The 22,464-nt window shown below is 41.7% G+C and overlaps 1 protein-coding gene across 2 annotated transcripts in view; it reads right to left on the reverse strand.

Annotated features, from left to right (window-relative positions):
- LOC117530714 (testican-2-like) overlaps positions 1-15,239 on the reverse strand; it is a 255,415-nt gene extending 240,176 nt beyond the window's left edge. For both annotated transcript variants that reach the window (XM_034193608.1, XM_034193607.1), the window contains exon 1: positions 14,996-15,239. In XM_034193608.1, coding sequence (XP_034049499.1) covers positions 14,996-15,172 — 177 coding nt within the window. In that variant the 5' untranslated portion in view covers positions 15,173-15,239. The remainder of the gene's footprint in view (positions 1-14,995) is intronic.
- Positions 15,240-22,464: the final 7,225 nt, after the last annotated feature.

Raw genomic sequence — 22,464 nt, forward strand, 5'->3', positions numbered from 1 at the left:
CTGTAACATCCTTCTGCCAATGCTTTTGGACATCCTGTTAAGATGTGGTTCAATGTACAAAATGCTGACGCACACTGTTTGCATAATGCATCTTCCTCCTTCCCCCATATTCCCCCAGTACTTGGTGTTGGCAAAAGGTCAGCTACACCTCTTAGCAGAAAGGACAGCTTGCCTTGGTCAGTGCCCCAGAGTGCCTTCCAGGACAGCGGTCACTCAAGTGCTTGTCCCCACTGCATCCATTGCCCCTGAGAAGCAAGCCCCACCTCTTTCAATTGATGATCCTCTGCTGTAGCTTCTCGGACCCTCTGAACCACGAGCCTTCTTTTAGCGTCAGTGCTGGCCTTGCTCCAGCTCCTGGTGATGTAATTCGCAAGGCCCAACTGACCTTGGCAGATCACGCTGACAATCTCTTGGTGACTCCAATATGCTTCTGCATTTGGTACTGCTTCTTGGGGCTTCCGTTTTCTGCCACATTTGATAGACTTACTGGCATGCCTGACTTTCCCATCCTTGGATGGGAGCAGTGTGCTGACTGCTGTTGTCTTGGTGGCTTTGAATTCTTCTGCCACTGATGAAACTGGTAAGCAGAGCTTGGAAGACTTGCTGTACAGGTTCACTGAAATAAAGGATGGGAGAACACCCAGCCATTTATGCAGAATTTTACTGCACAGCCTCTCCACTGCTTCCACATGTGATATGAGAAAGTCATACAGTAGGAATGGCCATTGCAGTCTGGTTATGATGCCAGACTGAAAGCACCACACCTTGAAGCATCTGAGCAGCTGACTGACGTCAGTTACGTTGAGCCAGCTGCTAAGTTGTGATTTAGTGTCTTTGAGGTTGCTAGCATCCTTCAGGGAACTGTCATAGTTCTTCCCAAGGCAGCAGATATGTTGGTCTTGAATAGTTGTAATCTAAAGGATGCTAAAGGTATTGGTTGTTAGCTTACCTTTTAGGATATAGAAGCTCCTGGATTTCTCTGGCTTGAATTGCATTTGTGCCGATGTTCTCCAGTGCCATCTTAGGATCCACTGTGTTCCCTGGATGGATGGAGTCATGACTGTTACGACGTCCATAAGAGCTCGGCAGGCAGGACGTCTGATACCATCAGCAGTTTTAGGGCTTCTGCATTGCATCTCTCGGGCCTTTAGAAACCAGTTCATTGCAGCCATGAACAAGACCACCAGAATGGTGCATCCCACCCTTCTCAAGCTTTTGCCATTTGGTGGTAGAGTTTGAATGAACATCAGAATGAACATCATCTTCAGCGTATCCATGTGCAACATCACAAGTCTCACTACTTCGGGTGGTACTACGTAATGCTCTAAAGCTTTTTGGATCAGCTGGTGATGTATGCTTGGGTAGGCTTTTGCTAGACCTAGCCAAACTACTGAGCATGTGCTGTTGTTCCTCTTTGCCTCCTTGATGATTTGGCTGATTACCAATGTATGCTCCAGGCATCCAGACTACCCTGGGACTCCTCCTTTTTGGACACTGGGGTCAATAGACTGATTGCTGAGTAAGTACATTGTTAGCCTTTTGGCAACTATGGACCAGAATATCTTCCTTTCTATGTCCAGTAGGGAGATCTCTCTCTCTAAACTCTTCAAGCCCTAATGAATTCAAACCCTTCAGTACAAAGCAGCCCTCAGCAAGCGTCCAGAGTTTAGGTTCCTGCTTCTTCTTCCAGAGTGTGCATAGCAGCTTAGACAACCATTTCAGCAGCTGGGGACAGTTCTTGTAGATCTTGTATGTAGCTTTATCCATGACTGCTCTCACATCATCCATGGTGAAGCTTCACATGTTGAAAACGGTCTGAGGTTTGAGCCTTTGAAGCTGGAAGGAGGATGTCCAACAGGATGTCCTCTGAAGAGATCACTGTGTGCTGCTGCCACACTCTCCTCCACTTCCTCTTTGGAACACTCCAAAGAGGAAGTCGAGGGTTCCACTCTTAGGCTTCCCCAGAAGGTTAGCTGGTTAGGGATGTTGAAGAAGACTTTCTTCTTGCGACCTTCTTCTCCGGATTATTTATGCGTTAGGCAGACGAAGCAGTTTTTCCGCGCCTCTGCTTGTATCTGGTTTAGTGCTGTTCTTTCTTCTTTGCCTGCCTTCCGCCACCTTTTCTCAAGCATCCTCACTTCTTCCTAGTAAGTCCCTTCGGCTGCTCCGTTGTTTTGTACTCGGGGTCGCCACAGCAAATCCAAGGTGGATCTGCATGTTGAATTGGCACAAATTTTACGCCGGATGCCCTTCCTGACGCAACTCCACATTACATGGAGAAATGTGGTGGGGTGGGATTCGAACCGGGAACCTTCCGCATTGAAACCAACTGAAACGACTAATCCTCACTTCTTTCTGCACCTCTTTAATCTATCGCTGTCTCCTGTGAGATCCAGCTGTTAAGTTTGTGATTCCTTTATTCCAAAGGTGTTGCGGCATGCCTGGTAGACTATTTGCACCATACTCTTGACCTTGCTGCTTGCATCTCCTTTCAAAATGTTCTCAAGGATGACCTCCAGATCCTTGTCCAACTGTGCCCATCTGCGGTCTGTTGCTGGTGGGAAATCTAAGCATGGTTTCCTTTCAAAGTCCTCTAACCTTTCAGCATTTCCTCCTCTTCTCATGGTGTGAGCAGAGAGGTTCAAAGAACTGTGGTGTGCCTTCTGGCTCTGGTCCTCAACCAACTCACAAGCTGGATTGATATACTCAAAGATTGTTCTATAGGTCCTATCAGATATTTTGTGCTGCAGCTGCTTTTTCCACTTAGTCTTCCCCTGGTGAATCCTACATCTCACTCGTTTTTGAATGTTCTGCCACAGTTAGTGCACCTTCGTTCTGCCTCACTTTCCTGTCTTGCCACATCCAATCTGGTACTCCTTATGCCGTTGACCAGGTTATTGACCATGTGATCTGTCCTTTCTGGCAGATTATGCAAGACTTTATGCATTTCCACTTTGGCTTCATTTTTCAGCACAGAAAATTGCTATTTGCATCAAACCCTGTAACCTGCTGTGGATTATCCTTCTCCCACCTATTGTATTCAGTCGAAGCTCTTATTATTTTTTCTTTCATATAACTTCATTACATCTCTATGCTGGCTAATGTTATGTACAATGGTATAATTTAGCTTCAGATCAAACTGTGTGTATACATCCCACAAAATTTTTTTTTTGCTCTTTATTAGGCTGCAATATGTTCATAAATTTCATGCTTGCTGTTTTCACACCACCTGCTTTCCAAAACAGCTAGTAAACAAGTCTGAACCTTTACGATTTCAGTCCAGTGAAGCAACAAATACTCATATTCCAGCAGAGCCAAGAGAGCTGTGCTGTCAGTCTCCCTGCATTATGATGCCATTTGTATTTTGATAAGGTACATTCACATGTGAGTCTGTAACAGTGGTTCAGTGTCTGTGAATTTCTATAAAAAACATATAAATTGGTTTAATGAACCTAATCTACACATTAGCAATGTTGTCTGTGGTCAGAATTGTGAATTTTACCACCGCTGTGCAATGGAAACATTGGTTTAGATCCAGGTGATCTTGATGACCACAGGACGTAACACGTAGAAAAAAAAACCCTGTCAGTATTGCAAAAAGCCTATAATGTGCAGCTGGTACAGCTGGCCTTTGATAGACAACTTATGAATGAATGGAAAGATAAGGTCTTCATAGGAGTACACACCAAGATGCATCGCCTGCAGCACTTGGAAAGGAAAGTAAGGTAGAAACTGTTCAATCTGACTCTAAAATGCTTGAGCTACACAGCTGTGGTGTGCTTTGATGCAGACATGGAGTGAGTGACTAGCTACTAACTAGTTGACTTATATTCTTCAAGACACAAAAAGAACAAGAAACAGAAAATAGAAATTAGAGTTACCGCTGCATATGCAGGAAGTGCAGGATAATCCACAGCATGTTTTCATCAGGAATATTTTCACTATTCACTGTCATATACATATATTTACAACAATAGCATGTTATCCACTGCTCTGCTTTCTTTACATGTCCCGGAAATTCGAGTTTCTTACAAAAACAGGCTGTTTACTGCATCAGAAATTCCACAGACCAACTACAAGGTGGTGGGACTCCAAGAATGATTAATCTTTACAAATTTTACATACACTCAACAAAAATATAAATGCAACACTTTTGGTTTTGCTCCCATTTTGTATGAGATGAACTCAAAGATCTAAAACTTTTCCACATACACAATATCACCATTTCCCTCAAATATTGTTCACAAACCAGTGTAAATCTGTGATAGTGAGCACTTCTCCTTTTCTGAGATAATCCATCCCACCTCACAGGTGTGCCATATCAAGATGCTGATTAGACACCATGATTAGTGCACAGGTGTGCCTTAGACTGTCCACAATAAAAGGCCACTCTGAAAGGTGCAGTTTTGTTTCATGGGGGGGGATACCAGTCAGTATCTGGTGTGACCACCATTTGCCTCATGCAGTGCAACACATCTCCTTTGCATCATCCGTGAAGAGAACACCTCTCCAACGTGCCAAACGCCAGCGAATGTGAGCATTTGCCCACTCAAGTCGGTTACGACAATGAACTGGAGTCAGGTCGAGACCCCGATGAGGACGACGAGCATGCAGATGAGCTTCCCTGAGATGGTTTCTGACAGTTTGTGCAGAAATTCTTTGGTTATGCAAACCGATTGTTTCAGCAGCTGTCCAAGTGGCTGGTCTCAGACGATCTTGGAGGTGAACATGCTGGATGTGGAGGTCCTGGGCTGGTGTGGTTACACGTGTTCTGCGGTTGTGAGGCTGGTTGGATGTACTGCCAAATTCTCTGAAACGCCTTTGGAGACGGCTTATGGTAGAGAAATGAACATTCAGTACACGAGCAACAGCTCTGGTTGACATTCCTGCTGTCAGCATGCCAATTGCACGCTCCCTCAAATCTTGCGACATCTGTGGCATTGTGCTGTGTGATAAAACTGCACCTTTCAGAGTGGCCTTTTATTGTGGGCAGTCTAAGGCACACCTGTGCACTAATCATGGTGTCTAATCAGCATCTTGGTATGGCACACCTGTGAGGTGGGATGGATTATCTCAGCAAAGGAGAAGTGCTCACTATCACAGATTTAGACTGGTTTGTGAACAATATTTGAGGGAAATGGTGATATTGTGTATGTGGAAAAAGTTTTAGATCTTTGAGTTCATCTCATACAAAATGGGAGCAAAACCAAAAGTGTTGCATTTATATTTTTGTTGAGTATAATTTAACATATATTTAATATATGAGTGCTATATTTTCCAAACTATAATGCGTGGTTGTTTTGGGAATTTGTGGTTATTGTTTTTTAATTGTTTGGGCGGTCCTGCAGTCCTCCGGTTTGAACGAACAACCAGCTGACCTCATGCAGCCTGTTCACTATGATTGGCAGTATCCATGTCGCATTGCTCAGAATTTGCAAAAAATAAACTTCTGGTCTTTTTTTCGCTGCCTAGCTCGTAGCAGGGTGACTGTTGCCTCATCTTGCAAAACGGACACTCAAGTCATCACTTGCTGTCGTCCTGTACACCTACGACTGCTTATCAAAACCACCGAACCAACAGCAGTATAAAATATGCGGATGATATCACAGTGGTTGGACTCATCTGTGACGGGGCGAGACAGCGTACAGGGCCGAGGTGGAGGAACTGACACTCTGATGCTCAGGGAACAACCTGACCCTAAATGTTCAGAAGACAAATGAACGCATCATGGACTTCAGGAAAAAGAGACAGGACCAACCCCTCTCAGAAATGGAGAACAGGTGGAAACCGTCACCACCTGCAGTTTTCTGAGCACCCACATCTCCACACACCACACCTGGACTTCCAACATCAGGCCTCTGGTTATGAAGGCTCAGCAGTGGCTACACTTCCTGCTTGTCCCCAGGAAGAAGAACCTGGACATGAAGCTGCTGCTGGCCTTTTATTACTTCTTGGTGGAGAGCGTACTGACATACTGTCTGGTTATGTGGTACACAGGCTCCACAGCCGTGGACGCAAAGGCGGTGCAGAGGGTCATTAACATTGCCCTAAAGATCATCAGCTCCCCTCTGCCCAGCCTGGAAAACATTGCCACATCCTGCTGCCTTAGAAGAACCAAGCCCATCACAGGAGAACCAAAGAATGCAGAACCAAAGAATTTCTGCACAAACTGTCACAAACTGGCCCAGGGAAGCTCATCTGCATGCTCATCATCCCCATCAGGGTCTCAACCTGACTGCAATTCTTCGTCGTAACCGCATTCGAGGGCGTCTGGCTGCTGATCAACTCTACAAGAAGATGTGTTGCACTGTGTGAGGCAAATGGTGGTCACACCAGATACTGACTAGTTTTCTGATTCCCCTCCCCCCAATAAAGAAAAACAGGACATTTCAGAGTGGCCTTTTATTGTGGCCAGCCTAAGGCACACCTGTGCAATAATCATGCTGTCTAATCAGTGTCTTGATATGCCACACCTGTGAGGTGGGATGGATTGTCTCAGCAAAGGAGAAGTGCTCACTAACACAGATTTAGACAGATTTGTGAGCAATATTTGAGAGAAATAGGTGTTTTGCATATATAGAAAATGTTTTAGATCTTTGAGTTCAGCTCATGAAAAATGGGAGCACAAAATGTTGCATTTATATATATATATATATATATATATATATATATATATATATATATATATATATACACACACACACACACATATAAAGACTATTCTATTCTGTTCTATTGCTGTCACTTGTAGCTGACCATAGAGTTAAAAAAAAATTGTGGTGAAACACCTTGTTTCTATGTGTATGGTACTGTGTCCGTAATATATACGAGGTCTGTGATATAAAAAGCAGTCCTTTTTATTTTTTTCAAAAAATAAATGGATTTGATTCATATGTTTTTAGGTCAGATAAGCTTGAACCCTCGTGCGCATGCATGAGTTTTGTCATGCCTGTCAGTGACGTCATTCGCCTGTGGGCAGGCTTTGAGTGAGGTGTGGACTCCCCCTCCAGTCGGAATCTCTTTGTCTGAGACGCTGCAGGGAGACGGTGCGCGTTGCTTTATCAAATTTTTTCAGGACCTGTGAGGGATATCCGTGTGGACACTATTCGAGAAATTCAGCTGGTTTTCGGTGTAAAGTTTAAGGGCTGATGAGAGATTGTGGAGTTTCTTTCGCTTTAAGGACAGCCCACAAAGCGGATCGGCGCGGCGCGGTCGGAGGTGGCGTCCCTCTGGCTGTTTCGAGCTGAAAACATCCTAATTTAAAGCTCTGTTCACCCAGGACGTCGTCAGAGAACAGAGAAGTTTCAGAAGAAGCCGACATCAGGAGTTTACCCGGACATTCCACTGTTAAAGGAGATTTTGTAATGAAAGAACGTGCGGACGAATTTGCTGAGTCGTTTCCGTGACGACGTGGCAAATCTGTGTGCGCAGCGACATGAAAAACACCTCCGTGCTGAAAACCATTTGTAAAATTCAGGCGGCTTTTGATGGCTTTCAACAAGTGAGTATCTGAGAAATTGTTTAACAGCTTGGGCATGTTCCAACTTGTCCGTTAAGGTTTCCAACTGAGGTGTTTTTCCTGTGGCGATCCCCTGCGGTCGGGTCTGGCCCGACATGCGAATCTGCCCGCACGTTCTTTCATTACAAAATCTCCTTTAACAGTGGAATGTCAGGATAAACTCCTGATCTCGAATTCTTCTGAAAGTTCTCTGTTATCTCACGACGTCTTGGGTCCACAGAGCCTGAAATTAGGAAGTTTTCAGCTTGAAACAGCGAGACGACGCCGCCTCGGAGCGCAGATCAGCGTCAGGCGCCGTGGGCCGTCCTTACGGCGACAGTAAAACTCCAAAATCTCTCATCAGCCGTTAAAATTTTCACAGAAAACCAGCTGAATTTATCGAATGGTGTCCACTCAGTTGTGCCTTATAGGTTTTGAAAAAAATTTTATCAAACAAAGCAGCAGTCTCTGAGCCATTCCTAAACAATGAAAGAACGACGAGAGGGTGGGCAACTCCTCACTCAAAGACTGCCCACAGGCGAATGATGTAACCGACAGGCGTGGAAAAAACTCTCGCATGCCCACAAGGGTTCAAGCATGTCTGATGTAATCACACGTGATTCAAATCCATATAGTTTTTGAAAAAAATAATAAGGTCCGTTACTTTTCTCACAGACCTCGTACACTGCGTCATCTAATGGTCAATACTAAAAATCACATTACTTTACAGAGACTAAAGCAGCCAGGATATGCTGTTCTGTCTGTTTTTCATCATTTCAAAGTGCGGAACATCCCCATTTAGCAAGGAGGAAACAAATGAGGTAGGTTTTGGTAGGCATTGCATTATGCATTATGGTTGAGGTAGGCATTGCATTATATTGGACATTATGGATGCTTCGAGATCAAGATCAAGAGTCTTTATTGTAACATGCACAATGAAAACATAGTGTTGAGCCATACAATGGAATTCTTACTAAATTCTACAATTAAAAATGTAAAAATATAAAGACAAAACATTAAAAAATACCAAATTGAATCTAACACCTATACATGAGGTATATGCAGATCTGTGTGAGGGTTATAAATCTGTTGTGCATATGTCATAAAGTGCTTTGTGCGTATGTCATATGACCTGAGAAGGTTGTGTAAATGTTGCACATCAGAATGTATGGGAGTTAATCAGCGTTCAGCCGTTTAAATTAGTGGCAAAGTGCAGTGTGCTGTTTGTCATTCTTGTTGTCCTTGAGCTCACACTTGGCTTCCACAGAAAGTGAATAGATAAACTGTCTCCAGGGTTACGTACACACACACTATGTGAAAACGAGGCGTGAAGGTGTAAAAAAAAAATCAGTTTTCAGCATAGTGCAAATAAGAAACAGCCTATGCTCTTTAGGCTTGTGTGTGACTGAATAGTCTTTCCAGATAGTTTAAAAAAATGCGACTTGGATTGGAAAATACAATTTATTAAGAATTTTTCATGTCAAAAGACATGAAAAATATTCACATCATTGCTGAAATAAGTCCACACTGAGGAAATAATCAGCATGGGGAAAATTACACAGCTGCTTGTATTTTCTGTTTAAATGGCAAAGTTAAAAAAAAAAAGATATATATATTGCAAAAAAAAAAAAAAAAATGAAATACGAGTAGTATGAAATGTTTAGTGGTTTGCTGCTTTATTCATTTGGCTTCTACTTCTGTTTCATTTGTATGTTGCTGCAAAAAGCCTCAACCTGTTGCTGTAATTGCTTTAATTATGTTATTTTCTTCTGAAGTGTATGAGTCACATGGGCCTAAACACCCCGTGCTTATAAAACATATTCACCGCCCCTCCCTGGATGTTTCTACGTTTTATTCATTTTTACAGCGTAGTCAAAGCAGATGAACCATTTCACACATTGATGTGATATTATGACAGAATTTGTTCATCACCTCATTTTGATTTTTAATATGTGAAATAATATTAAGAGTTCTTTTTTGATTGGCAGCTACCAAAGGAAGACAGCTTCATTCAACCATCATAATTAATAATTCAAAATAATAAATCAACTGAAGGTTAAAGGGTACGTTTTCTTTGAAAAGGCGTTGCAACCAGAAATCGGAGGTCGTATTCTCAAACCATCTGAAGGATAAAAGCTGCTTCAAAGTGGCTGATTTAGTCGTTTCTCTGTCATCCAATCACAGTGCACAGAGTAAATAAGAGGCATGACATCATCATCTTTGAGTTCATCATCTAAGTGGCTCTCAAGAGATGTAAGAGGAGGTCTTAAAGGGATCATATTGTGCAAAATAATTTTTTATACAACTTTTACTGTAAAATGGACTGCATTTACAGTGGGTTGCAAAAGTATTCAGCCTCTTGGTATTTCATGCATTTGTTTATGGCATTTCAAATACAAAAAGTAAAAATTTCTAAAATTATCTTCCTTAGACTCAAACTGAAAGTAAATCTCTACAACTTGATATAAATTAATTAAAAATGTAAAAACCAAGATGATGGGTTGCATAAGTAATCAGCCCTTTTGGTATAATATACCTGTAAATAATCAGTTTTATTGCCAGTTTTCTTCAGACAAGTCAGGGGATGGATACATGAACATTTCCAAGTCACTGAATATGTCTTGAACTTTATTTACATAAATTATGAGGAAATACAAACAGCATGACACTCTACTGTAAATCTGTATGGAGTAGACAGTTCTCAAAAATTGAGTGACTGTGCAAGAAGGAGAAGAGTGAGGAAAGCCATCAAGACACCCAGACAACCCAGAGGTTATAGGCTTACATGGCTGTGATTGGTGAAATTGTGCACAGTGCATGTTTTGCATTTTGTATCCCCAGTTATACAGCTTCATGATGACATGGTAGAGAGAAGGATTTTCTTTCACCAAATATCTCAGATGTAACTTCTGGCAAATTGTAGCTGAACTTTCAGGTCTTCTTTCCTGGAGAGATCTGAAAATGGCTGCATACTGACGCTCACCATCCAACCTGATGGAGATGAGAGGCGCTGCAAAGAGGAATGGGCAAAACTGCCCAAAGACAGGTGCACCAAGCTTGTGGCATCACATTCAAGAAGACTTGAAGACTTCAAGAAGCACTGTGAGTGTGTTTGTTTATTTGTGTATTTCTATCCGTACCAACTACTACAACCCCTGGCAAAAATTATGGCCTCAGAGGATGTTCATTCAGTTGTTTAATTTTGTTGAAAAAAAGTAGATCACAGACATGACACAAAACTAGTCATTTCAAATGGCAACTTTCTGGCTTTAAGAAACACTATAAGAAATCAAGAAAAAAAGATTGTGGCAGTCAGTAACGGTTACTTTTTTAGACCAAGCAGAGGAAAAAATATGGAATCACCCTGTAAATGTTCATCCCCCAAATTAACACCTGCATCAAATCAGATCTGCTCATTGACATTGACCCTATGTGTCTTTTTGCAAGGAATGTTTTTGCAGTTTTTGCTCTATGGCAAGATGCATTATCATCTTGAAAAATGATTTCATCATCCCCAAACATCCTTTCAATTGTCCAAAATATCAACATAAACTTGTGCATTTATTGATGATGTAATGACAGCCATCTCCCCAGTGCCATTACCTGACATGCAGCCCCATATCATCAATGACTGCATCATCACCTTGCCCAATGCAGATTCGAAATTCATCACTGAATATGACTTTCATCCAGTCATCCACAGTCCACAATTGCTTTTCCTTAGCCCATTGTAACCTTGTTTTTTTCTGTTTAGGTGTTAATGATGCCTTTCGTTTATCTTTTCTGTATGTAAATCCCATTTCCTTTAGGCGGTTTCTTACAGTTCGGTCACAGACGTTGACTCCAGTTTCCTCCCATTCGTTCCTCATTTGTTTTGTTGTACATTTTTCGATTTTTGAGACATATTGCTTTAAGTTTTCTGTCTTGACGCTTTGATGTCTTCCTTGGTCTACCAGTATGTTTGCCTTTAACAACCTTCCCATGTTGTTTGTATTTGGTCCAGAGTTTAGACACAGCTGACTGTGAACAACCAACATCTTTTGCAACATTGCGTGATGATTTACTCTCTTTTAAGAGTTTGATAATCCTCTCCTTTGTTTCAATTGACATCTCTCGTGTTGGAGCCATGATTCATGTCAGTCCACTTGGTGCAACAGCTCTCCAAGGTGTGTTCACTCCTTTTTAGATGCAGACTAACGAGCAGGGGATGAAAATTTACAGGGTGATTCCATAATTTTTTCCTCAGAATTGAGTGATTCCATATTTTTTCCTCTGCTTGATCTAAAAAGTAACCGTTACTGACTGCCACAATTTTTTTTTCTTGATTTCTTATAGTGTGTCTTAAAGCCAGAAAGTTGCCATTTGAAATGACTTTAGTTTTGTGTCATGTCTGTGATCTGCTTTTTTTCTACAAAATTAAACAACCGAATGAACATCCTCCGAGGCCGGTGATTCCATAATTTTTGCCAGGGGTTGTAGTAAGTGTATAAGCCATCACTGATTGTTTTTATGCAGATAGTTTAATTTTCATTTCATGCAATAATTAAAGAAGACCTTGGTTTCATTCCTTGGTGGTATGTTGGGGAAGGCTGGAGGAAGGTTCCTTTCAAAAACAAGTTGTTCATGTATCGGCTGTCCCCATGTTGAACATGGTTGCTGCAGCAGAGCCCGTACAAATCCGCATTGGGATTTGGCACACTTTTTATGCCAGATGCTCTTCTTGATGCAACTCCAGTTTCACGTGGAGAAACACACACAGCCCCTGGTCTTTAAGAGGACTCCCATCCAAGAACTAAGCAGGACTTATGTTGCTTAGCTCACGAGATCAGGAGTACATGGAGGGGATCAGCTGCACAGTTTAAACATGAACTTTATTATAAATAACTTGAAATATATCCAACAACCACCCAGTGTACATCATGCTACTTTTACTTAGATTGGTAGACCCTGTGTTGCATAACTCAGAATTTGTATAAAATAGACTTATCGATTTTGGCCCTGCCTAGCTGGTGGCATACTTGTCACTTGTCGCTGTAAAGCTGCCACTCTGATTGAAAATGAATGGCAGTTGATCACATTGCCTCTCTCTATTGTAGCTAATGTGATAAAGGAGTAATGGGGGTCCCAGCCATGTTTGACAGCATTGTTAACTATACTGTTGGAGTGCCCACTTCTCAACAAATTACATAACGACACTAATTCCAACAGCCAAAAAGTGTTTTTTGTTTTTTGTTTTGCATTATTTATTTGCTGAAATAAAAGTTTTGATATCAGCAAAAGTAACACCAATACGTAGATATTATCGGCAAACCAATATATTAGTTGGGCTCTACTAAAGTGTGCAGGATTTATTAGAAAAACTTACTGTTTTTCAGTGTATAATAGGGCAGCGCAGGCTCGGTTGAACCCTACATGATATTGCGGGATTTGACCACTTATGGAGACAGCCACTCCTACTGTGCAACATATACACAGCACAACTTCACACGGAAAAAATGGTGTACTGTTTGGTTTTTGGCTGAAATCACCGAAGCAGTCGCGAAAAGTGTTTTTTTTTTTTTCGGTTCCCAGTGGAGAAGGGAAGGTGAGGCAAATGGAAGATGTTGTGTTGGTAAGTGTTAGTTACACAGCTAACCAGAGTAGCTGCGTTCTCTCGCCTCCAAAACCGCCTCAATATGTTTGAGCTCCGGGTCATAAACAAACTGCAACACATGCTTTCCCACTGCATCCTCACCTTTTCTTTGCATTTTCACTTTGTTTATGTGTAATTTGCCCAAAAACTCAAAGAAAATGCCGTGTTTCTGTCCCAAGAAGTAGAGAAATTACGTCACACGCGTCATATTTTACCGCTTTAGCGCCCACCTTCAAACGAGCTGCGGTGTCCAATTACCCAAAACAACCGATCAATATGTATTCACACTCTTAGAATGAGCAAAATCATGACTAGCGACCGCATAATGCAGTTTGTAACCTCACCACTAGATGGCAGTAAATCCCACACATTGTAGCTTTAATTAGTTATCAAAGGATGGAGCAGGAAGAGTTGGAAATCATACTGAGCACGTGATGTCCAGGAGCAGGGTCAGTGACCCCTTTTATTTAAATCAATCAAAAAGAACAGAGTAAAAACTAGACAGCACCGGCACCTTACATGTTTGGCGCAGTATCTTGACATTTGAATATGTTCACAATTAAACCAATTTATCCTCAACTCAAAGACGACCCTTCCACCATGTGTTGCCCACACGGGTTCCAAGATTTTTAAGTTTAAACAGTTATGACTTTGAGTTTGACTTTTCAAGGTCATAGGTCATGTGATGAAAAGCAAGGTGAAATCTGATTTCATATTATTATTTCACAGTAACCATAACTGAATCCCATAGCCAGAATAGTCATTCTACATACCCTTATACGTAAGCACTAAGGCCAGGCTCTGACCTTGACATGTGACCTTGATAGTGAACCGATAATTCTCAAAATTTAATCACTTTGTTCTTGGCTACGCCTCAATGATTCCACCAAGTTTGGTCCAAATCAGGGCAAAACTCTTCAAGGTATTTTGTTCAATCACAAATCGACACACACACACACACACACACACACACGCAAACACACACAGCCAAAAATGTGTGTGTGGGCATAACAAACCACATAAAAACAAAAATTTTACTTAATTTAAATCCATTTTAACTTTGAGACAAAACAGCATATGTTTTTGATATTTTCTACATATTTATTAAATCTACTTATATATATATATATATATATATATATTTTATTTTTTTTTATTTTTTTTTACTTACAACTGTATATATTATAGACCCACACTCAAAATGATCAGTGTGTTCATTTAATTTCATAGAATTCCTTTGAACTGAGTTTAAATTTGGCTCAACTGCCAGATGAAGTAAACCTTCAAGTCATCATTTATTTTATTATTGATTTACCTGTCAATTATTATTATTACTATTACTTGACTGTTTTACTGTGTTTCTGCTCATATCGGGGGTGAAGCTATATTATATAATAATTATTATCAATATTATTATTAAGCAGGTACAGAAATGAAATAATATTAATAATTTTTTCTATAAATTTTTTAAAGTATTTTTTAAATATTGTACAAAGTCATGTTTTCCAATTTATATTTTAGGTTGATCGGTAACTAAATAGCCAAAGATATTCAGTTTACCGTGACATAAAACAGAAAAACAGCAAATCCTCAAATGAAAAGTACAGAATTTTTCCTGACAAATGAATGTTTTTTTTTGTTGTTGTTTTTTTAATTCATCTTTAATCAATTATTTGACAAATTGTTTCAGCACTTAAATGAACTTTCATATACAAAAAAAGAGAGAAACACATATGTTGTCTTGGAATATTTGGCTTTTCAGCCAATTCCAGAACAGTCGGTGTCAGGAAAACTTCCACACGGCTCAGACATCCCACAGTAATGTGGATGAGACACTTTGTGCGATTAGAGGAAGCAGCACTCACATCTCGGAAGCGGTTCCAGTGTTTGATCTTACGGCTGTACTGAGAGATGGTTGACAGCCATTGCTCATCTTCCATGAAATTCCCAGCTTTTCCGCCTTCTTTGCCACTTTTCACGTCCACCTGCAGCGAGATGCCCACCAGCAGGCACAAGCAAGCCACAGATCTGACAGCGACCATGATGCTCGGTTCGGTCCGCGATGTGTCCTCCTCCAGGCTCCGATCAACACGCACGACTGCTGCTGCAACACACTGAATGGAAATGAGAGAGGAGCAGCAGAGAGAGACGGGGAGGGAGGGAAGAGAGGGAGAAGTGATCAGATCTGCACTCAACACTTGTTTTCCTGCACTTGGTTTCATTGTTTCAGCTATTTTGCCATCCTTCCAGTGACGCTGTGATGATTTCAGCGCATATTCAAGTGGAACAGATGCTTATTATGATTCATTTACTTCCACCTAGCAGCGGTTTCTTGGTGAGTTAGCAGAATTACGAGTATAAAAACTGATGAACCAATTTTCAAAAATCTCTAAAATGTTTCATCTTACTTGGGGTTTTGGAAAAGTTGGAATTGGGAATTGCTCCACTTTCAGCCTCTGTACGTATGTTCCAAGTTCACGACTTCAGTCCTGATTAGTGTTAAAGGTCGGGAGGATGCGCTTCTACTACACATCGTTGCATCTCCTGCACTAATTCCCTTAGGTCCTGGATCACAACCACCCAGGTAGACCCGGACTTTCTGTTCTTTAAATGCCAGATTCTTCCAAGAGCCAAGCCAGATACTTGCATGTTGCATGTCCTTTGCTGACAGTTGCCTTGCTTTCCACGTTTTGCCTCACCAGCTTCCGAAGCCTCATCTATGATCCAGACAGATACCAGGAGGATCAAATCTGATTGTCGCCCTGTGTCTTCAAGCTGTGCACTCAAAGACACAGAAGCTTTCCATAGTTTAAGCTCAGGTAACGCTGGCCTCCCCCTATAATTCCCGCATTAGAGTGAACTATCTTTTCCTGATGTTCCAGATGATTCCACTACGGCTTCCGAGCGGACCTGGACCCTGGTATTAACTACCTGCCCCGCAACATTACTTTGGGAACTTCTCGGCCCCCGGCGTGGAGCGCATCTCGACTAAACACCAGTTAAGTTCTCCGTCTCAGTGAGATCCCATTCTCACTTGTTCCTGTTTGTGACTGTGCTATGATAAAGAACTATTCCAAAAACTCTGTTTAAGAACTGCACAAACTCTGATATCAAACAGCTGAGAACTCAGTCCAGCTGTATGAAGTCCTGTTTAATTGGCGCTGCGCTTCAACACACTGCACTTGACCTCTGACCTCTGGAGACAACTTACGAATTATAAACTATTGCTGAACAGTGAACTGTATTTCTTAAGAAGACCAGTATTTCCTGAACTCGGCAACAACCTGTGTTATATCTTTTATGAACTGTGACTGTGTGAGACTTCAGCATTATGAGTGCATTCCACTCACCCATTGTGTCTTCTTCCTTAGTTCCTGGTTGCAGAGGCAAACATCCCACCAGGCCCTGGTCTTAGAATCTTTTGTTGACACATTCCTTCAAAACTGGCTCGGGATACTGCAGCACCTGGATTTCCACCACTATAAACGGGTTGACTCTCACCTCAGCAGGCCACTGTTATTTCATTGTCTAGTGTTAATAAATCTCCTTTCATTCATATTCCATCCTGTTTCATGCTCCCTTGCATTTAAGATCAACAGCAAGTACTGGTCCAGTCCCGTCTGGACCCCTAACCATAACAAAGTGTTGTGAAAGTGTCGTGACACGGACCCACAACAGGGGGCGTTAATGAACGGACATTGGATAAGCCAAAAGTAACAATTTAATGTTGTGAATCGCACAACGACGTACAGACAACAACAATATGGTGGACTGTCAATTATACACCAGGTGACGTGTGGGCAGGCTCGACGATAGAAGACGCCTGGCGAGAGAAGAGCCGGATCCCACACAGCTTCCACCACCAACAGAGCTGAAGAACCCCGGAGCCGCCAAGCCCTGCGCCCCAGGTGGCCGCTGTCTTCAGCAGTCAGACCCGGTACTGCTGGCAGAGAACAGAGACAGTCCTGATGAGTGTGAGTTCGCACACTCAGTAATCCCACAGTCTGTATTCAGTAAGGAAGGAGCACCTCCACCTCCAATCACACACTCGTGCAGCTCCTGTCTAATCACTTATCTGGTTGGGGTGTGAAGCGAAGCCGTCGCTGATCACACCAAACGCCAATCCCACAGATAAGGACACCGTCACAGGAAAAGGGCTGCAAAAGAGTTCAGACTATTACACAAGGTTTTGTTCAGCAGAGAAAATTACCTGAATGGTAGCTGATTTCTCGGCGGGGAGGTGGAGTTGCAGTCCGGCCTTTATGGTGGGGGTGATGAGTAGTGGATGAGTGACAGCTGGTACGGATGATGAGTGACAGCTGTCACTCCTGGTCGCTCCGACGCCCTCTCGTGCTTGAAGCCCGCACTTCAAGCAGGGCGCCATCTTGTGGTGGTGGGCCAGCAGTACCTCCTCTTCAGCGGCCCACACAACAACAAAGTATGCAATGTTGTTGTTTTGTTTAGTTTTTCTGAATACTCCATGGGTTACAAAGAGGTGGAGATGGACATATGTTTATCGCAAAATACAAGAATTTGATTTGAAAGCCAAATTAAACTCCTTTGTCCCTCAACTCCTCACTCGGGGGGAGGAGGAGTAACAGGAAGACAGAGGACGAGAAGGAGAGGAACAGTAGTTGCCAGTAAACCAGTTGTGAGCAGTATTTCTGGTATTTATATTTATATTATATATTTATATATGTGTATTTATATTAGCAAATTTTTACTTTCATGTTTGATAATCAGTGTGCTTCTTACCCTGTGTGCTGCTATATAATGCTGCTGGAACTTCAATTTCCCTGAGGGAGTCTTCCCAAGGGATCAGTAAAGTTCTATCTAATCTAATCTAATGCTAAATTAAACCCATATTAAAGGCATATTACATTTGGAGACAAAAACAGCCCAGATTAACTGTGTGTCCTGGAGTAAGTCATGAAGTGGACACGGGTGGACTGACCTTCAGGCAGCACCTTAGGTTATGTCACTTTTATGGCTAAAAATAGTTCTGAGTCTGTGCATTTTTCAGACACATATGGCTAATTTTATTTTTATCAGCTATATCAGGGCTCGCACAAGTTAAAGAGTTGGAAATAATGATTCATAATTTTGTATATCATTTTTTAAAGACAGTGTTGATTGGAGTAAAATTTGCCCTTTAAACGTCCTCTTTAAATGCATTCAACTCTGCATTTGACGGCCGGTGACATCACAAAGCAAAGAGAAACACAGCACAAACTGACAGAGTGAAAGGAACGTTGCAACATCAGATCATGAAACCACTGACCATTCATTCCAAAGCAATGCTCAGCATTAATTCATATCAGTGGACCTGCTGAGATGCTTAGAAAGTTAGGGAACATGTTACTTATTAGGATCAGGAGATATAGATTTTATACCGCAAGATGCTCAGTTCGGTGAGCTCCATACAGAGAGGAGACGGCTGACACTTAGCCCTCAACTGTCTTAATTTTTTGAGCGAATCTGTTGGATTTTGGATCCACACGTGTGCAGCGCCTGCTGTCTGTAGCTGAGTACAACGAACCCGGTTATAACTAGTGCTGTAACCGTGCAGCTGGAACTCTCCACGACACAGTTTTAACCTAGTTGCCTAAACATGCACCTGTATTTCTTGCACTCAGACTTTTCACTGTTACTGCATCGACAACAGACACTTATGAGCGTGCACCAAGCTGTCTCTTTAGCCATTTTTAACAGGCTACATTCATAACTGTTTGACATGCGCGCGCAGCAGCAGTCCCGCCTCTGCTGTTGTTACAGCAACTGCATCGAAATGAACACAGTTATCACTTTAAATATGCATCATCATGACATAAAATCACACTTATGTAAACTTTGCAATTACTGTGTGGCTCCGTTACAGTACTAATCATGATGGATAAAGGACAGTATATTATTATCAATATAACATATGACTGCTTTTAAGGCAATGTAGAATTGCTGGATTGGCTGTCGTACCCTCCTACAACACATCCTTGTGTCATAATGAATGTGTATGGGGTGATTCTTAGACTACGGCACTTATTATGTCCTTTGATCATATTGTATGAAAAACAGAAAAAAGAGTAAATTTCACACTTTTATAGTTATCTTTACAATGAAAGTATGTTAAGAAATTTGTTCTAGTAGTCTATGATGACTTTTTCACCTTTTTTCAGCATCATTATATGCAAATATTGCTGTTTTGTGCTTGTCCCACACCCAGACTTTTGATCTTCAATGATAAAAATGAATGGTAAAGAAACGTTTTTTCTAATGTTTTAAAATATCTCTGAATAAAATATCAGTAAAATAATCAAAACATAATTGGGGTATTCAATGTCATACAACTGTTGTGATTTTTTTTAAACAAAATGTAGTTGTCCCACACTATTGCCGTAATTTCCACCACAACACTGTATTGTCCCTAAACAGTTTGTATGAAAGATTGTTTGGGTAGTTTCTATGGTGATAAACAGTGACATCAGAGCACATGTATATAGCGCCAAATCACAACAAACAGTTGCCCCAAGGTGCTTTATATTGTAAGGCAATGGTGTGGTGGAAATTACATTTACAAGGCCAGTAGTGCCCGTAGTTAAAGAATCACCCATAAACTGAGATAAATGTTGGAAATATCACAATTGAAATTTTCATTCTTACGTTAGCAGTAGTTTGTCTATGTTCCATTCAACAGTGCACGCTGGTACGTTTGCGCAGAGTGATGTAAACACTGTCAGCAACACTCTGACACATGCTTACAAATTAGTACTTTGTTTTTCAGCAGTCTTCATAGCTGTGTTTGGACTGGCATATGCTTATAGACAGGTCACGAAAATTAATATCCATATATCATCACATGACCTTGAATACCCAATATCCGAGTTGTTACAAATTGTTTGTGACATGTCCTTTAAAACAGGAATGTGCGCTGTGCTAATGGCAAAACGTTGCAGACACTCTTACCCTATGGTCACAAAATGAGACCAACAAGTAGTTTGCGTTGGTTGCTTGAAGGACATTCCCGGGGCGTAGCTAGTTCATGGTTACTTGGTGTTAATGTGCACAATGTTTATTGATAGATAATAAAGGACGGGAAAACCAGACACTGGGCCTCATGTATCAACGTTGCGCACTTGTGGCGTAAATTTACGGTGTAAATTTGAAGTACACCAAAGTTGCCGTGACATGTATCAAGCAGTGTGCACCTGCCCATTTCCAGCATACGCCTGATGTGACCTTGATATATGCGGTGGGTGAAAACAATTGTAATTATAATAAACACGCCCATAAATATTCAGACTCCGCTTCAGACACACCCTCATTTTACGACATGGAAGCCAGGAAGACGGCAAAGAAAAAGAACTCCACCAATCACGACGCGTGCCAATAGAGCGTCAAAAGCGGCCGTCGCATCATTTGTTTTGTAGTATAATCAAAAAGTGTTACAGTGGTCCCTCGTTTATCGCGGGAGTTACGTTCTAAAAAATAGCCCGTAATACGTGAAACTGCAACGTAGTCAGCGTTATTTTTTTTACAATTATTATAGACGTTCCAAAGCTGTAAAAACCCTGTAAAACCAATTTATACACTTTTCTCAATCAGGCATGAACATTTTGTCACTTTTCTCTCGTGTGTAAACACTCTCAAAGTTCAAACCTTAGTAGGAAAATAATACCAACCTGTTTTCAGGCCCAAACATTTGTTTGAGAAATAAAAATAGAACATTTTCCTATAATTATGATGGCTTTTAGAACTAACGAATTTAATTTTAACGATCAACCTACAAGGTTGGACACATAAGAAAATACACTCAACAAAAATATAAACGCAACACTTTTGGTTTTGCTCCCATTTTGTATGAGATGAACTCAAAGATCTAAAACTTTTTCCACATACACAATATCACCATTTCCCTCAAATATTGTTCACAAACCAGTTTAAATCTGTGATAGTGAGCACTTCTCCTTTGCTGAGATAATCCATCCCACCTCACAGGTGTGTCATATCAAGATGCTGATTAGACACCATGATTAGTGCACAGGTGTGCCTTAGACTGTCCACAATAAAAGGCCACTCTGAAAGGTGCAGTTTTGTTTTATTGGGGGGGGGGATACCAGTCAGTATCTGGTGTGTCCACCATTTGCCTCATGCAGTGCAACACATCTCCTTCGCATAGAGTTGATCAGGTTGTCAATTGTGGCCTGTGGAATGTTGGTCCACTCCTCTTCAATGGCTGTGCGAAGTTGCTGGATATTGGCAGGAACTGGTACACGCTGTCGTATACGCCGGTCCAGAGCATCCCAAACATGCTCAATGGGTGACATGTCCGGTGAGTATGCCGGCCATGCAAGAACTGGGACATTTTCAGCTTCCAAGAATTGTGTACAGATCCTTGCATTCAAAATGCCATCAATAAAATGCACCTGTGTTCTTGGTCCATAACAGACGCCTGCCCATACCATAACCCCACCGCCACCATGGGCCACTCGATCCACAACAATGACGTCAGAAAACCGCTCATCCACATGACGCCACACACGCTGTCTGCCATCTGCCCTGGACAGTGTGAACTGGGATTCATCTGTGAAGAGAACACCTCTCCAACGTGCCAAACGCCAGCGAATGTGAGCATTTGCCCACTCAAGTCGGTTACGACAACGAACTGGAGTCAGGTCGAGACCCCGATGAGGACGACGAGCATGCAGATGAGCTTCCCTGAGACGGTTTCTGACAGTTTGTGCAGAAATTCTTTGGTTATGCAAACCGATTGTTTCAGCAGCTGTCCGAGTGGCTGGTCTCAAACGATCTTGGAGGTGAACATGCTGGATGTGGAGGTCCTGGGCTGGTGTGGTTACACGTGGTCTGCGGTTGTGAGGCTGGTTGGATGTACTGCCAAATTCTCTGAAACGCCTTTGGAGACGGCTTATGGTAGAGAAATGAACATTCGATACACGAGCAACAGCTCTGGTTAACATTCCTGCTGTCAGCATGCCAATTGCACGCTCCCTCAAATCTTGCGACATCTGTGGCATTGTGCTGTGTGATAAAACTGCACCTTTCAGAGTGGCCTTTTATTGTGGGCAGTCTAAGGCACACCTGTGCACTAATCATGGTGTCTAATCAGCATCTTGATATGGCACACCTGTGAGGTGGGATGGATTATCTCAGCAAAGGAGAAGTGCTCACTATCACAGATTTAGACTGGTTTGTGAACAATATTTGAGGGAAATGGTGATATTGTGTATGTGGAAAAAGTTTTAGATCTTTGAGTTCATCTCATACAAAATGGGAGCAAAACCAAAAGTGTTGCATTTATATTTTTGTTGAGTGTATTAAT

This window comes from Thalassophryne amazonica, chromosome 18, assembly GCF_902500255.1.
Source record: "Thalassophryne amazonica chromosome 18, fThaAma1.1, whole genome shotgun sequence".
NCBI classification, from domain to species: Eukaryota; Metazoa; Chordata; class Actinopteri; order Batrachoidiformes; family Batrachoididae; genus Thalassophryne; species Thalassophryne amazonica.